This window comes from Pezoporus flaviventris, unplaced genomic scaffold (assembly GCF_033815535.1).
Source record: "Pezoporus flaviventris isolate CSIRO_AGI_PZ_B2104156 unplaced genomic scaffold, CSIRO_AGI_Pfla_v1 ptg000007l, whole genome shotgun sequence".
Classification (NCBI taxonomy): Eukaryota; Metazoa; Chordata; class Aves; order Psittaciformes; family Psittacidae; genus Pezoporus; species Pezoporus flaviventris.
Window position 1 is genome coordinate 21,168,010 of NW_026892555.1, and position 18,567 is coordinate 21,186,576.

The following is an 18,567-nucleotide window of genomic DNA, read 5'->3' on the forward strand; positions in this document are numbered from 1 at the left end:
AGAGAAAGTTCAACAAGTACAGCTACGCATGGTACATATATTAGGAGAAAAGAGAAGTCATTGCATAAAGTTAAAAAAAAATATTCAATGGACTTCAAAAGCATTCTAATAAATATAATCCAGTGATTAGTGGCAACTTCTAGTCTAGAGAGAATTTAAAACAGACTATCTATTGTACATGTGAAAACAGGCACTCATTTGTGTAACCATTTGATTTCTGCATTTTCTTTTAGGAAAATGGATAAACAGATAACACAGAGTTTTTTGTTTTGACTAGATTTTGACAGGTTTGGATTTTTAAATCTGAGCCATTATAGATTTCTGTTTCAAGAAGGAAAGAAATTACCTTCAGGGAGGCAGACTAAGGTGAAGCTGCTCCTTTTGGAGTAAATGTCTAGAAAACCTGTATTCTTTACAATGTCTCTTTACAGAATGTTTCTATGTACTCCTCAAAATTCACTTAAGTTTTCAGCTAGCTGTGTGAGTGAAGGATAAGTTCTGAGTAAATAAGGCTAAGTGTCATATGACAAGGCATGAAGACTAAAATGGGGGATTAAAAATGAGACTAAGAAGGGAGTCTGTCCAGAAAAGGCAGCATTTTCCAGCTGTGTAAGTAATTTAAAGCTTGTGGCCTCAAAATGCTTAGTGATACAAATTTGATTTCTACTTTGCTTGTAGATCAACCAAAGTTAGCTTAGTTTCACTGTAGTTAGATTACATCTGTCTTCTAAGTGAAACTAGAAAATGCTTTTGGGGAAGAATAAGGGTTATTACTCTCGACTCGAGAGACTGTGAGGAATCAAGTGAGGACCTGGTTAATGGTGTGGAAGCAGTCATTTTTTTCTAAGAGATATAAGACAGTAAAATAAAAGCTGTGATGACACAGAAACATGGAGGAAATGGAGACCTGGAGATGGGAGCTGAATTCTAAGTCTTGAAGGTATAGTAAGTTTTCATTGAAAAATTAAAGGAGAAGGATGATCAGCATTTTATGGTTTTTGGTTCAGGATACAAGGAGGCTCTCGACCAGGATTATGATATGCCACAATAAAATTAATTAGTATTTGGGAAAACAGTGATTGAAATGTTCATTCTGCACATTGTCAGATACAACGACCACCAATTCAGTTTGAATTTCAGTTTGGCTTCATTTTCTCATGGACCTGGGAGATCTGACCAGTTCTACATCATTGGGCCTTGTAAGACAGAAGGGCAGTGCAGAGCATGGGAGAAAGCAATTTCCATAATCCCATGCTGGCTAGTAGCAAAAAATGTCACACTTGGTAGATAAAACTCTGAGCCTTGGGGTGTCCTGGAGATGTTGTGAGCCTCAACATAGTCTGCAAAGCCGGTCTGAACCTCACGGGTAAACCTAGCTCTACACATCGTGGAAAAGAGTCTTCTGATTAAGGAACAGTAACCAAATTATCAGGGTTCATGTGATTCATGGATGATACCAATCTTTATCTGCTCCAGATATTATCTAGAGAGTCAATTACATATAACATAGTATAACCATTGATTTCAGATGCAGGACTCCAAAGGAAAGCCACAATACATTTGTCACTACTTGAAAAATGTAAAACAGCATAAACCAGCTTTTTTTTGGTTTTTTTTTTGTTGTTTTTTTTTTCCCCCTGATGTTATTCTGTAAATGACCTGTGAAGGATTATATAAAGTACAAAAAGTTGTGCAGAGAATTTGTAAGATCCCTAAACAATAAGACAGGAAAATATCCCAAAATAAAAGTGACAGGTTCTAAGTTCACAGTTTCCACAGAGTATTGTATATCATCTTATACTTTATATAACCCAACACCTGAAAGAATGGCAACTTCGAAATAAATAACATTGAATTATGATCCTGCTGGACATGCAACATACATGAAAATTTGGCTTCAGTCTTTTCTTTGTAGGAGGAGATTCTTAAAGCTATTTCCAAATCTACATCTACCTTTAAAAATTATGTTTATAAAAATCTAGAAAAAGTTGTGCTATGCAGGCACACTATTTAAAATAAGAGAAAAACAACTTTAAAAGGGTTTCAGAGAAGGTATTACTAATATACTAACCACTAATAGCTATTAAAAAATTTATAAGTGTGCATTTAGAAGAACAGAAAAGCAAATGATAAGAGATGTTCTCCCCCAAATTCTATGTAAGTAGCAATAAAGTGACAGAGAGCTGTTTCAGGCATATTTACCTACTTTGATATGAAATAAAACTATAATGTTTATAACCAGTAATTTCACCACATTCTCACTGAAGTCATTGCCCAAATCAACATAGGAACTAATTTTTACCCACTACACTTCTCAACTGTTTCAAGTCAAGGATGGTGAAAAGTGAAAATGGGCATCATAACCTTGGAGGAAGGCTCTGGAGAAAGGTCAGGAGCTGCTACTTTAAATGCAGACTTCTCCTATGCAACAAACATTATGTTTTGCTTAGGAAGTAAAATAATGAATATAGATCCATTATTCTTTGCTTTTGCAGAGGACTCTGCTGAAGTTTGAGTGTGGGGAGAATAACTAGTAATAACTAGCATGTTATAGAAGATTTCTACTGTTTATTCACAAGGAAATGATCTCTGCCGAATATGTTCATGGGACTCTCATGTGAATAGCTGGGTTTTACATTTGCTGTGATCCCCAGTGTGACCCTCTGACTGCCTACTGTCTTGCAAGACAGAATTCCTTAACTGAGTAAATTGCTAGGAAGGTCTGATCTCTCCTAACTTCGGAGTTTCACCCTATGTATCATATGCTCCAGTTCTCCTAAAAAGCACAGCTGTCTTGGAGACAAACATGACTTTTGACATAACTGGGGCCCATCCCACAAAGCAACTTGAAGATCAAGATAAGGAGCGCAGACTGGATCCAATAATAACGTAGGAGCCAGTGTTGTCTGTAAGGCACAGGAGTGATGTAGCTTCTCTTCCCTTTTAATGATATCTAACAGACCTAACTTTCATTAAAATCTGCAAAAGGAACTCGTAAGGTCTGGCAACTTTGGCTAGAATTGCTTAAAGCCTTAAATATCATCAGTTTTGGACTTACCCCAACTCTGAAAGGGACTATATAGTTGGGGGTGTCTTATCCCTAAGGAAGGACAAAACCTCATGAAATCTGAGGAAAACGTGGGGGATGGAGCAGAATAGAAGAGAGCGCATTGGACCTCAGACTTATTACTGAAATATTAGCCAAACTAGCGAGACCTGCAGGAATCAGAGCGAAAGTTAAAAGGGAAAGGTTAGGTTCCCTGAAATGTAGAATATCCGGGCTGTGAAAAAATGAAGGAAGGAAGGAGCTTTAAGTTAAGCCAAACAGTTGGAGGGACACCATCAATAGCTGATAAATCCAAATCCTTGGTGTGCTATAGCTGATTTTGTAACATGAAAAACAGTTTTTAATTACAGACTATTGTAGCTTCATTAATATTAATTCTAAATGTAAATAAAGCATTATATAGAATATAACTATGAGCTACTACAAAAATAACTTTAGGTATATATATGTTAAATAATTCAAATGGGCAATTACTGCATCTCTCACTATGCTTAATTATCAACAAAAGAAAAACGGAGAATTTTCTTGATGTGAATGTGAAAGAAATACAATCCTTTTAAAACTATTTATTTTCATTTAACTGAACTGCCTTGCCATACTAGAAAAACATTTTGCAGAGGTTAAATAAAGTATTTCATGGCAACCGCTGCTTCTTAGTGCCTGTGTAACAAGAAACATGAGCCAGCTGAAGTTGTGCAAGTTGGTTTTCTTTCCCAGTAAGAGAATGTGGTATCTAAGACCTTGTCCTAACTCATTTTATCCCCAAGAGTAAGTCAAGTAAGTCAAATATGAACTAATGCCTGGAGGGAAGTCCCTGACTCCAGAAGTATGGATTATTTCACATTTATCTTACAATCTGCTCTCAGAGTTCTTAAAATTCACTAACTTGGCAAGTCAGGAATTATCATGAGAAATGAAATAATTTCATAACTATGAAGTCATCTAGCATTCCACGAATATGACACTTGGAGGGTTTGTCCATGCTTGGGCATTATTCTGACCTTTGGATAACAAGCTGTTAGATAGTCTTGCATGGAAACAATTAGAAAAGTGCCATAGCATAATAGGGACAACCTGATGTCTTGATTGAGTCTTTGTTTTCATTTCAAGGATTTGTATTAATCACTGAAAAAATTTACATGACAATAATATTTAAACAAACTTATTTCGTATGATCTAAACTGACAAAGGATTGTGCTGTTTAGACTGTTTAGACGAACTGCCATTCAGAAGCATGCGAAATTTAGCGATTCATATTTAGCATTAACCAAATGAACAAACCTTACAGATGGATGCCAAGATTCTCTGACCTTTGTAATGAAAATTTGCTTCTATCTAAATAGTGTGTGGAAAGCCTTATATTTTTCAGTGAAATTACCTCAGTGCTATTTTTTAGTCTCTAAATTTCCCATTAAGAAATGGCTGTTAAAAACATTTAAAGAGCAGAAATATTCTTGAAATGATTCCAAAGGCTGGGACAAGGGAGTTACAGCCCCTCTACTAGAAGAGCCTGCTGCCAACAATGTGGTTGAGTGAGGAGGAGGGAGCTGTTGTTAGATTCACCATCTCCTGGGACATGGGAATCCACCAGGACACTCCTGACTGTTTATGAGCCCAGTTGTTCCCTGAATCTGAATCTGATCAGAGCAAAACAGAACGGGGAAACCCTTTGACATCACCAACTTTTAGCTGAAGAATGAATATCTGAAAAATGACTCTTAAGTTCCTACTGTCACCTCACCCACTCCCTAATGTGTGATTTGGTTTAATGCTGGATTTCTCCACCTTTCATCCTACACTTTTATTTTTCATTTAATAACAGACTTACATAGTGGCCATGGAAAAAGAATATTTTGCACTGCTCAAGCCTGTGACTGAAAGGACAAGCTAAAGATCAATGTTTAAATATTAAAGTTCTGCAGGTGTTAGATGGCTAATGCCATATGTTGGGCTGGTGGTCTTTGGCAGCTCAGCTGGAACAGATAGGAAGTATCAGCAAACAAGCAGCAATTTTAACTCTTCTACTTTTCACTCTGCTTCAGATAACCTTCATTAACCTTCATTTTCAAAACTCTTTAGAGTTTGCACCACCATCAGAAATACACCATTATTAGAAATACACCATAATCAGAACGACACCATTAGTAGAACTACCTAGAATGATGGTCAAAAATAGGATTCTTCCAACTGGACAATTTTATATCAGTAACCAGAAAACGGATGCAAAAAACTGTTATGGGACATCACAGGCATTTGTTTGTATGAGAAAACACATGTCCTTTTCGAAAACGCAACAAGGGCCACGCAGTACTCCAGTGTCTGTGTCTCCAAAGGTCCCCCCTCTGTGTACTATGACACCAGCACACACCATTTAAACAACTCCTCTATCCCTGGGGTGAGACTGTCCTTTATTAGGCTGCTTTCTCTTGACTAAGGCCTTGACTTCAGCGTCAACTTCAACTGTTTAGTCTGGCTGAATTTGCTCTGCACAGATTACTGTATTTATGTAAAATTCAGTAGTTTTGCATATCAGCAACTGACATATGAAAGAAAAACACAGTAAATTGGCCATCTCTGCCTCTCAAAGAAACTTGAAAGTTGTCAGCAGTGAAAGTGGGCACAGCTCCTGTTTAGAATTACCAGCCAAATTTCACCTTTTTCGCATGCTAAGGCTGGTATTTTCCATGGCCCTGGAAGAGTTAGGAACACCCAACCATTACACTTCTCCCACGAGCTATAAAAGTTTTAGCAACTGTGCAGTGCAGGACTACTGCTCATCAAGTAGGGTGGCACAGGTCTCTAGTCTCCCACTCAGCAGGAGATGGGTATATATTAAAAAGAGAGAAGAAATGGCTTTGCTGTCTCATAAATGCTTATTTTTAGATTTAAATTCTTGCCCTGTCTTGAATCAAGATGAAAAATCCATTTTTCACCACCACTCACAAAAAACAACAACATGGTTTCATTGAAATATTTCCTGAAGATAATTTTAAAATAGTTTACTTCAGTTTCACTGTTTATCCTTAAAAAAACACCCAAGAAACAGAAATGGCATTATTTAAACTTTGTAAGTGGGGTGTTTCTGACAATTTAAAAAATCTTTTCTAATGCAAGCACATGCTGAGTTGAGAGATTTGTCCAGTTTGACCCTGTTCTGCAAACAATTTCAGGAACAGATGCTTCTGGTAAAAATAATTCATTAAAAAAAATTCCCCAAACCTCTAATGTACATCACAGAAAACAGACACTGATCACTTAGTTATAAAAACCTGGCAAGCGATCTTCCTTTGCTTCTTTTTCAGAAGCTTCAGTTACCACAACTGCTCAGTTTAACAAAAAGCGGTCTTGCACATCCAGTTCTACCCTCGAGTAACTTCTAAACACTTCTGGCTTTCCTCACTTTTTGTTTACCTTTTCTCTCTGATGCAGCCCCGGCATTTGACTCCTGAAGGAACCAGAGCTTTAGAGATAGTTGAGACCATAGAGAAAGCCATAAAGCCACCAGCCAGCTTTAGTAACTGCTGCATTCAAAGGGCTGTTTCTGACATACCTGTGGGGACTTGTGAGAGCGCCAGCTGTACTGGTGACTGTGGAGACTAGCCAGCAAAATATTTTCATCAGTATCCACCTGGCCAAACCTCAGTGTCTCTTGTGTGTCATTACAGATCACAAAATGGCTGAAGACCAACTCCTCTGCCTCAGGGCATTGGTTCTGAAAGGAAAGGGATATGAAAACCAGTAAGCATCAGATTAATTGGAAGACATTTGGCAGCTGACTGCCCAGTGGCGACTGTTACAACACAGAAATGCTTCAAGATCTCTTGCCATTAGCTTTGGTCTCATAGTACTCTACTCTCTGCAAAAAAAAAAGGTGTTTGGGTTGACAAAATATATGCTAAGACTTAACATATTTTACTTTATGTTTCTGTAATACTTAGAAATTTAAAACTACAATAAAAACTTGATTTCCTCATCTATGTGAAAGACTTCAATGAAATTAAATTCAGTGGGAAATGACAGATCACATAGGGCAGATGGGGCACTGCAGGCTGAACAGCATGAAGAGGTTTCTCCATGCTGACAGCTGATCTCTCAGGCAAACAGGCTGCACTTCCTCTTCCCCAGCTGCTGCTTCTTTGAGATGCTGTGGTCGGTCAGGAGCAGAAGACACTCTGCTGATACCACAACACTTTAAAAAAAGGAAAAAGAAAAAGCAGGCTAGTCTGAAAATGCACCATGCAATTTGACACAGTCTAATAAGAAAAACAAAAAACTGTTACAGGTTTTAAAGCATTTTATATTCTACAATACTTTTTCTCCTGCTTGCAGCATCCTTCCATCCCTCTCTTTCTGTTTTTCATCTGGCTGCTTGTCACTTTGTTGACACAATGAGATTATATGATAGTCATAAAAATTACCAGAGCTACAGGTCTTCCGTCCCTGAAGGCATGAACCCTATACAGGAGAGGTCAAAGTGTGACTGACAATTTGATTTGGAGATCATCTCTCATATATTTCTGTCCTAGCCATTACTGGGCTGGCACCTCCCACTTTCAAGCAACTATCTAGCAACCATAAAAATTACTCCAACAAGGCAACATTTGGATAGTCTTCACGCAATTTAATGGGTATAACACAAAGAACTCTTCATCTTCTTCTTTTTGTTACCTCTTTTTGACCCATCTTTCCTAGCACATACTTTTGACAATGCTTTATTGTTGGTTGGTTTTCTTCTCTCCGCAATATAGCCCAGCTGCTCTTTTCTCATCCTTTCTTCCCATGATGTTTGCTCCAACTTATGGGCCCTTCATGGTCTTTGAGAGCTGATTCTGTTTCCCTCCTTGCTCTCTCAGTGGACATTTTAAACAGACAAAATAAAGCTAGCACCTCCTCTGTCTACGATCATATGGGTTTCTAGTTCTTTGATACCAATGTGCCCGGAAGCATGCAGAAATTCAGAGATCAAGCAAGAGAGAGAGAAAATTTTTTCCTCATAGACCCCTATGGATCATTAGTTACCCATGAAGAACTGTTTCGTACATTGCTTGTAGCAGACTGCTGGGTGACACACATGGAACAGATTTTCTGAAAAGTGAAGTGTGCAAGGTATTTGAGCTTGAATGCACGTTCACAACTGTTATTAACTTTAGAAGAACATAAGGTACAGGCAGGTTGCAATTCCTTTTGTGACTGGATGTCAGAATGGTTGGCTGGGAGCATTTGTGCAAAAACCATATTCACCCTAGCAGATTTAAGCATATTTACATTAAAGCTTCTCTTCAAATCTCATTAATTTTTCTGCATAAGATCAGGTATCTTCTGTGAAACAAGATTCAGGGAAGCATAACCAAAATCTCACTTTTTCAAACCAGTAAAACTCATTACAGAGCAATATGTCTGTATCACATCCAGTAGCAGATCTGGGTATGCTAAAGGCTGACATTTACAGTGCCACTTCAGAGTGCAGAATTTATTTTGGCATTTTCTAGTGGCAGATCTATGACTTTCTACTGTCAAGCTGCCATACCCACATACTCATAGGTCTACCACATGTATAATATATATATTTTCCTGTTACAGCTTTGCAAAATGTTCTTTTTAAAAGGGAGGATTTACTATCCACAGAGCTCAACATGTTGTTATAGTCAAATCTATTTATAACCCATGGGGAATTGAAGAAATTGTTGGTTATTGTTTTTACTCCAATACATTTTCTTGCCAATTACACAGAGACTGGAAGCACAATATCAGAAGATTGTCAACTTCCTTCTTTTTACCTGAATAACTAACTTAGTTTCAAGTAAGTTAACAAAAACTGTAGGTTCTTGTATTTTCCAGAGGGAAAAGAGAATTTAGCAAGTTTTTGGCATGTACAGAACTCCTAAATTGTACTGGGGGAATGTTATCCCATCAGAAATTATAACAAGACTTGCACACATTTTGGTGCTTATAAATGATGGTCGTTAATCATTAGTCTTAAATTCTAGATTTGCTACTAGAATCTACTGCTTTTAACAGCAACATTTCTCAAAGTAAACCAAAAGAGGTATTTTAATCTCAAATTATAACACTTCCAATGTTTTAATCAAAGAAACATCAACACATGAGGAACATGGACTGCTTCAAGTGAGTCTAGACGAGGCCACAAATCTGCGCAAATAGCTGAAACACCTCTCCTATGAAGACAGGCTGAGGGAGCTGGGCTTGTTCAGCCTAGAGAAAAGAAGGCTCACGGGAGACATAACAGCAATCTTCCAGTACTTAAGGGGACCTACAAAAAATCTGGAGAGGGACTTTTTACAATGGCACACAGCAACAGGACAAGGGAGAGTGGCTTTAAACTGGCGGAGGGTAGATTTAGATTAGATATTAAGAAGAAATTCTTCACTATGAAGGTGGTGAGACACTGGCACAGGTTGCCCAGAGAAGCTGTGGCTGCCCTGTTCCTGGCAGGGTTCAAGGCCAGGTCGGACAGGGCTTTGAGCAACCTGGTCTAGTGGGAGGTGTCCCTGCCCATAGCAGTGGGGCTGGAACAGATGATCTTTAAAGTCCCTTCCACCCCTAACCATTCTATGATACAATTCTGTGAATACGGCATTGCTCCATGCTGCCAGGCTTAAGAGAGAGCTACTGATACCTCAAGTCTTGATAATAACAGCTGACTAAAGGATCACCAAAGAAGCCTGGGAATATTTTAGCTCAGTATGGCAACTACACACTGTACAGGCAAGTTTCTAGGAAACTTTTCTTCTAACTGCAGTAAATGCAGGGGATTTTTGCCAGACAGTACCTCCCAAGCTTCTTGTTGCCTGAGGAACTACAGAAGTTCCATGTACCCATCATACGTAACTGGATCTCAAATTTGCTGCTAAAGTCTGACAGCAGAAGCTTCTAGGATAAGCAGAAAGTAAAAACAACAACAACAAAAAAATTAAAGAAAAAAATAGCAAAGGATGGAGTGAGGAAATTTTGATTAATAAAAGAGAGTGCAGAGAAATTAGACATAATAAAACCAAATAGAACTTGGCCACAGCAGATCAATGCTCGAGTCGGGCTGGGTATCGGTCAGTGGGTGGTGAGTGGTTGTATTCTTTCCCCTTGTTATTTCCCTTATCATTATTATTGGTGGCAGCAGCAGTGGTTTGTGTTATACCTTAGTTACTGGACTGCTCTTATCTCAACCTGTGGGAGTCACATTCCTTTGATTCTCCTCCCCATCCTTCTGGGAGCTGGGGGAGAAAGGGGAGGGAGTGAGCAAGCGGCTGCGTGGTTCTGGGTTGCCAGCTGGGCTTAAATCAAGACACACATCTCAACTCACAGCTATTTCAAAGCTGGATCTGGAAAAAAAACACACCACTATAAAAGCCTAGGGTTCTTTATATGCACAAAGTTATTTTCTGTGTGCTTCACAAGCTACCGAAGACCTGTGCAAGCCTTTTTCTCTCTCTCCAACGCATACACACACTCTCTCTCTTTCTAGCACCTAGTAATGTTTTTTGAATCAAAAATTTTAAAGTGTTTTTAGCAATTTCTCATCTCCCTCAAAACTCCTCTGAGAGAAAAGAACACTTTCCTTCTGATAGTTTAAACTTCATTCTTACGGCAGTATCCTGATGCTCTCAGCTAGAAAGGTAAACTGAAACGACATGCAAATTTTCTGTACCTTTTTCCTTTGTTCTCCGTGCTTACGGTAAAAATATGGGTAAACTACTGTGATCACAGATGTCATTTTGACTGATCCCATCTCATTAAGAAAACTTATGCAACTGCCAACAGAAAGGTTAAGCACCACACAGACCTCAAGGAAAAGAAGTTCTAATGGTTTAAAACAGGTTTAAAACAGGAGCTTTTATAACTTCTGAGGGGCCTGGGAAAACATTTGCCATGTGAGACCACAAAGTTTTTCTCCCTGGGAATACTCACTTAGAACTGTACCTGGGGAGCTGTTTTCTCACCTCACCCCGTGTATCTAGATACCACAGGACACCAATGCTATAAAATAACTTGTGAAGGCTTAAATGACCAAGTAAATGGGAAAAAAACCAACATACCCCCAGGTATACTCACAGGAGACACACATTTTTTCTCTCACTAGATACTCTGCGTGTTATTATTAAATAATAAGACTAAATTTTAAAAATCCTAACGTTCCCTGCCCAGTTATTTGATTATTAAAACAATTATTTTAGCCTTGCATTTAGATGTACATTAGTCTGTTTCTGCTTGTACTTAAACAAGGATTTCAGACTAGACAGTGAAATACGTCAAAAGGGGAAACTGTCTTTAAAAACTGCTAATCCTCTCAGATTTTCAGCATGTGACTTAGAAGTATAAAGCAAGTTGTATGCCTGGTGTTTTTTACACCTATCTTCTTTCAAAATGTTCATCATTACTTAAACCACAACAACAAAAAATCAGTCCACATCTAAGAAACAAAGACACTGGCAGAGGCTTCTGGTAATCCTGAACTCTTGACCTAAAGGTGCAGGGGCAAATTGCTTCATGCTTCATCTGCATGTCCACTGAGTACAATATTACTTATTTCAGGTATTAATCCAGTAAAAAAATATGTGGAGAATTCAAATAACCTTTCCTGCTTATTAAATTCATGCTTCCAGTTGGCAACATTTATATTGTACTTTGTGCAAACAGCAAACATCAAATAATGATTATCATTGGGAATTTCATTCCCTCCCGGTGCAGTCCACCCCTCCAGATCTGGAGGTAAAGCCACATACAAAACGTCTTGGTAATAACTAATTTAATAAGCTGTTTTGAACTCAATTGTGTGTTAACTGTTCCCTAATTTTAAAGTAATGCAAGTTTTTAATCTTGAATAGTCAGGGCTAGATACCCACCACATCAGAACATGGTGGCAAGTACCCTTGACATGAGAGGAAACGAGAAAATTACAGCAACAATTACAGAAGTATATCCTCCTGTGGCTCATGTTAACATTGCCAAATCCATGTATAAATCAGTACCAACTATTCATAGAATGTACCTGTCAGCAATATACTATGCGACATATGGCTCTACTTAATCAAATATACAATTCCATTTTTTCAATTCAGAATATTCCTTCAAGGCACAGAGTAGTCAGTCAGTCATTCACACTCTGATGTGGTTTAAAACATTTAAATATTTATGCACCATATTTTATTTATATGTATAGTTATGTCTGAGAGATCTTTTCTTTTTTTTCCATCCTAAGAGGAAACTGACCTTTCTGAAGGCCATTTTGCAGTAGTTGCCACACATGTCTTAGATGAGGGACTAGTACTAAGTCAGAAATATTCTGGGTTTAAACAGCCTATCAACGACTCTTTTCTACTTTCAATGTTTGTTTTTTATTAAAGGCATTGTTCAAAATATGACAAAAACCAGAAATTGGAGCTACAAAGATTTTTGTTCACATTGATATTTGAGCCAGCTGTAAAGATTTAAATCACACTAGATCTTGTTTTATGAATGTCCTTTTGCAACAAGAAAACCATGGAATGCTGTTAAAAAAGAATTTTTTGATATAAAACACATGTTCTGTCCTTTTTGGGGGGCTTTGTTATTGTAGTGCCATGATAGGTAATTAATTCCCAGGCTCCACATAGGTTTTCAGGCAGATGAAGAGAATGATTTGATTTCAAGGCTACAGTGGAATAAGGGAATTACAGGCCTTCGTGGGGTCACTGAATAAGTACGGTTCCTTACGCTGGGACTGGCTTCAGCCATTAATGCTGCTTGTGCAGAGTGTAATGTGAAACTAGTGCTGAACTTCAATAAGGATAGAAGTAGTAGCTGGAAACAATATGCTCTACCACTCAGACTGAGCTGTGCTTACATACCATGCATCATTCACCTTTTCATAAATTAGTGGAACATTATGCATTTCAAGACCAAGATCCTGATTATTTTGATATAAATCCGTGTAGTTTCACAAAAACTCAAGCAGTTCTGGCTACATTTACCTTTACATATAGCATTCATTGCCTCCTAATTTTCATTTTTATCATGGAATGAATGTTTATTAGCAGAAAGCACTTTTAAATTAAAGCTTTTGCACCTTGGAATAATTTTAATGAATGCAGTTGGTATTCTAATTTGATATGCAGTTAATTGCAATAGCTACATTTGTTCTCATTATTGTTTTTGCCTACCTGCTGCCAAGCTTGAATTGCTGTATTTAGAGAATGAAGTGCATATTGGCCAAAGTTGATGAAAACGGGGTCCACCATTATTGTGCAGTCCAAGAGCCTTCCTACTGTGCTGCTGGAAATAGCAATCTGCCCCCAGATTTTGAAAGGTTTCACAACACTCTGCATAGTCATGTTTCGGCACTCCAGAAGTTTACAGTCGGCTCGAGTTGAAAACTGGATCTCCTGGAACACTAACTCATCGCTCCACTGACGAAGATATACATGAGGCTCAACAAAGGAAATTATCATGTATTCTAGTTCAGACGGCATGTTCTTATCAGATGAAAATGGCTGAAGAAACTTTGGTGGTGCTGAAAAGTAAAAGAACGAAAAAGATCAGAGCCTCACCATTGAAACATTCTGTTTGGTTTTGTAAATTGCGTTTTAACTGTTTGTACATATGATGAAAAGAAGTGAAATTCGTAAGAGTCAACTCTTCTGAAATCTGAAATTAATCCTGTTCACACTGTTAGATGTAAAATAGAACTGTAATTAATAGCAGCTGCAAACAAAAAGAATCTGCAAACCAAAATCTTTTTACCACAAATAGATTAGCCACCCAAACTGCTTTATCAGCACACTGCAGAATACTTCAGATTGCCACCTATTTGGAGCAGAGACCATATTTCTGTGAGAATTTTTGCTGTAGTACATATATATGATAGCATGTTTTGAATACAATAAAAATTAGCAATATAATATTTGCTGACACATGACTGTGCAGGCTCGCAGGCCTCAAAATGAAAACGGTCTTTACTGCAGTGACAGAGTTCAAGACCAGAAACCCACTGAGATGCTACATATTACTGCATAATAATAGAAATTAAACAAAATAATATCTTGAGACTAAAGTATGAGAAATATATTTATAAAAACTGTTTTATCATGTCCACTGAAGTCTCAGTCCTGGCATAGTGATGAGCACTGTGGCAGCAGATACTGCAAGGCACATATGCCACTTCTGCAGCATTCAGCATATGAATATTTCCTCTGATGTTATTATTTATGTTGCTAGAACTACTCACATGCTTAAAATCAGAATATGCTCAAGTGCTCTACAGATTTGGAACCAAAACACTCATCACTTCCTAGAATCAAGCCCTATTATTCTGCAAATGCATAATGGATACAGTAAGTTTTGTGCTCCCTTCGTGTACAACATAAGACAAAACAGAGACCCAAAACTTAAGGTCTATAACAGGAACAACAGCAGCATAAGCATAAACTCGGTTACTGTTGAAAAATGAAACAGCTGGGCTTGACTTTAATCTGATTTTTGCCTTTTCCAGTACATGTAATTTTAAAGATTGAGCATCTGGAATTGGAGTGTAATAGTGCGGGAGATTATAGTGATAGAGGTAAGCCTATAGACAAGAAATTATTTGCTAGACATTGAGTGTCGGTATGATTTGATAATGCATATATTATAATACTTGCAGAAACACAAAAACTACTCATGGAGAAAGCTGTCCCTGTCAAAATTATCTAAGATATTTGCTCATCTTCCACAGAAAGTATTCCTGGCATCTGCAAATCAGACAATAATCTAAAGATCTCTTGGAATGTATTTGCCATTAATGCAATGACAGAGAGCACTGAACAAAACCAGATGTAGCTCCAAAAGTGATCATAACTGAAATAACAGTTAAATCTGCAGTTCTCAGAGCCTTTCCAAGGAATTCTTACTATAAGGGGGTTTCAAAATCTTCAAATATTTTAATAGTACTGTTAATATGCTGGAAAATTTAAAAGACAAAATTCATTCATTAAGATGGCTCAAAACTGAAGTGGCACCTGCTGTCACTGATCAGACTATGGAAAACAACGGCTTCTACAGTTACCCATTCTGGAGGGAGGAAGGGGACTGATCAGGCAGCCCCACTGCCTACCCTATGTACTTTCTCAATGCACCAAAGTCATCCGTTTTACCCTCAAGTCTGCACCACCAGTGGCTGCTGGTGATAATTTATTGCAAGAATTCCTGTCTGAATGAGGAAATGTGGACTACCTGCAGCAGAAGTGCGATTAAGCAGCATGTGTGAACTATGTATTTTAATTTTTCTGTGTAAAGGAATACATACCTGTGCCTAGTTGATCAAGATGATGGCAGAGGTGGACTTCCACATAGGTAAATTGGATCGACACACTCAGTGATGGCACAAACCAAGGAGTAAAACAGGAGTCAACCCTGGTACAGGCTGCTAATGCTGTGGGAGTCACAAGCTGATCCCATGCACTTTGTGAGCCAGATTCACTTTCTGAGCTGTGGAAGGTACATGACAAAATGGCAGTTCAGCAGTTCCAGGATTTTATCACTTTACAACAGGACTTGGGCATGTGCTGTGCTGGTTTTCTGACACAGCCAATGTCATAGTTTTCTAATTGCTAACGTCAGTGTATGTGCTTTTTCCCAAGCAGAACATAGCAGACAAGTCTGCAATTCGACATTGTTTTTATCATGCTGCACTTTCAATTTACAAACTGTAACTGCAGAAGCAAAGTGTACTTACAGAAAATAAAACCAAAACATACCAGGTATCTTTAATTGCTGGTATAGTTGAACAGAGTACATTACTGTTACTAAAGCTGTAAGAATGAGCTAAAAGTTAATCTGGTCAAGAGAAACATTTCTTTCATTTTAAGGAGACCAACTCACAACCATCAAACTACTGCTATGTATAAACCCTGTCCCTTTAAGCTTTCTTTCCTTTGTCCTTCTCACTCTATAGAGTCATCATTTAAAAAAACAACTCCAAGTATCGTAAGCTCAGCCTGGAGCCTTTTACCAGCACCTATTACAACATATTAACTATACATTTAAAATGCCATCCCGCTGATTTTTTTTCCATAGCCGTGCTCCTGACGCCATGAATTTCCAAGCATTATCTTTCAGTCTCCTGAGAGACACTAACACTACATTACAATTCTACAGGTTGCTAAGACACCACTGAAGCACAAATAAACTTTCTAATTTAAGCCAAATCTACCCTTAATGTTCCTTATTCTCACTCCCTTTGCAGTTTGGCATTAGAGTTTTAGTTTGAGTCAAGAAAGCTAAGGTCAAATCCTCAGTCAAATAATGATCTTATTTTTAAAATAAAATTTAATGAAGGACTAACTAAGGCCAACTTACTATTTTTGTCAGAAAGTAATAGGCTTTTACAAAGCACTGTGAATAAACATTTTAAAGATAGTTTAAATGCAAACTTAAGTTTAAATTGGTTTTCAAAACAACGTCTTAAGCCTTTAGGACCAAAGTTTTCATAATTCCACGCATGTTAATACAAAATTATGTACAAATATAGTAGATACTCAAGAAGTTCAGCTGCAAATGCTTAAAATTCCATGGATAAGTAAATTTATCACTATTATTTTGTGTTACGGTAGCCAGCTAGCACGGTATTTATTTATGGAGCTCAAGTCCAACTTCAGATTTGTGGACATAAATTAAAATACTTGTTTAACAGTAAAACATAACTAAAATTAGCTCGTTATCAAAGAATCAAGACAAGACATCAAGAATGGATTAGGTTTGTGAAGGATGAAAGACAGATAATCAGATTTTTAGTTGCTTTCCTGTGCTTCTTTACGTCTTCAAATTGCCCGCTCACATTTCAAAAATGGTGTTGCAGGTTTTTAAGAACTGGCATATTAGGAAATAAAATTATTCTTTGTGTTTACATGACAAAAGATCTGTGGGACCGGACTAGGGTCAAAGAAACGGGATGCTTTGCTTTGCTCTGACATGGATACTCCTTAGATTGTTTGGAACCAAAGCATGGAAGCAAATCCAAAAGCTGCCAAAATCTGGAGGCTGATTTAGACCATTTAACACTTCTGAATCTATGAAACTGGTTAGTTCTCTTCGAATAACTCTTCACATTTTAATTATTGTTGATCATTGCATTTTGATTAGAAACAGAAGTTCAGGGACACATGGAATTAAAACAGAAAAAGGGCAGAGAGGTGCAAACAAATGTTAAACTATGAGGAACTTTTTTGCTTTTAATTATGTTTTAATACTTTCAGTTATTACTTAATTTGCATCAAACAGCTATAGCACTATCTGCACTAACAAAAAAGGACATTTATTTCTAAAATTTGAGGTTTATTCTAAAATGATAAATTTCTTTTCCTTAGAAGCCTATTCCTCAAGTCACCTATCAGTGACTTAGCATTTTAATTTCCTTAAAGATGTTTTTTTTGGAGATGGATGTTTTCCATAAAATAAAAACCCAAACAAAATCTCTAAATACTTAGTCAAATTTTATATACCTGTTTTTTATTTATCAAGCATTCTACTGTGATGGGACCTTTCTCATTTCTCATTCATAACCACACTGATTACAGGGCAACATAACATGCCTCATGCAGGAGGAAATGTGGCAGGAGCTTCACACCAGGGAAATAATTTAAAGCATTTAGCCATACTTTGCTCGACCTTTCCTGCCCCACAAGCAGCAGACCAAGAAGACGTAATATTCTGGAAGTTAAAATGATTGGAACAGTAAGATTCAAAGTGACTCATGGACAATCACTATAGAAACCAAAAAGACCCACCACTAAAATGATTCTCTAACAAACTTCAGAGTCCAACCATATGCTTAAAAAAATAATCAGAGTGAAACAGCAAATGAGGATGGGACAGTGTTGCTCCCTGGGACAGAACCGGCTTTGCATCTTCTCCCATGCAAGGGAGGGACAAATGCTGGCAGTGAAGGACTGAGAAAAGCAGGAGAATGTGGGACAAGCTACATTTTAGAAGGGAAAATCACTCTTCAGAGATGAGATCACCTTTTAGAAATCATTTAAAAAGAAATGCAATGAGGATTCGTTCATCACTGTTTTCCTATCTGTTCCTTGTTCAAGTATTATTATCTGTGGAGTCCATTTGATTTTTACTCAACTAGAAACCATAGCAAGAATTATAGCCCCCATGTCATTATGAAAATAAAAATGCGTAACAGTATAAACCAGTTACAGTACAAAATATACTGAAAGCAGCATCCAAATTACTGTAGTATTGATTTAAAATAGAATTGTAATAAGAGATCACAATATAGAATGAGCAGTTTTTTTAAGGCAGACTGCAGTCCTTACAATCGGTACCGTGACCCTTCGATTTTAAATTAAATCCCATTTAAACTTTTTGCCTAGTAGACTTCCGTCAGACCTTTAGCACTGCTACTTTATCCTTTTACCTCGCATAGAGCACAGAAATCAAAAACACAGTCCTTCATCACATGCTGTGCACAAACAGAAAATAAAGCAGCGTTACCCAGGTAACTTTGTATTAAGTCTTGGTGA

General features: G+C 37.6%; 1 protein-coding gene across 6 annotated transcripts in view; it reads right to left on the reverse strand.

The window, feature by feature from the left end:
- VPS13B (vacuolar protein sorting 13 homolog B) overlaps positions 1-18,567 on the reverse strand; it is a 439,608-nt gene that overhangs the window by 40,676 nt on the left and 380,365 nt on the right. For all 6 annotated transcript variants that reach the window (XM_061448008.1, XM_061448010.1, XM_061448006.1 and 3 more), the window contains 3 exons: positions 15,342-15,523; positions 13,222-13,571; positions 6,618-6,779 (listed from right to left, as the gene is read on the reverse strand). In XM_061448008.1, coding sequence (XP_061303992.1) covers positions 6,618-6,779; positions 13,222-13,571; positions 15,342-15,523 — 694 coding nt within the window. The remainder of the gene's footprint in view (positions 1-6,617; positions 6,780-13,221; positions 13,572-15,341; positions 15,524-18,567) is intronic.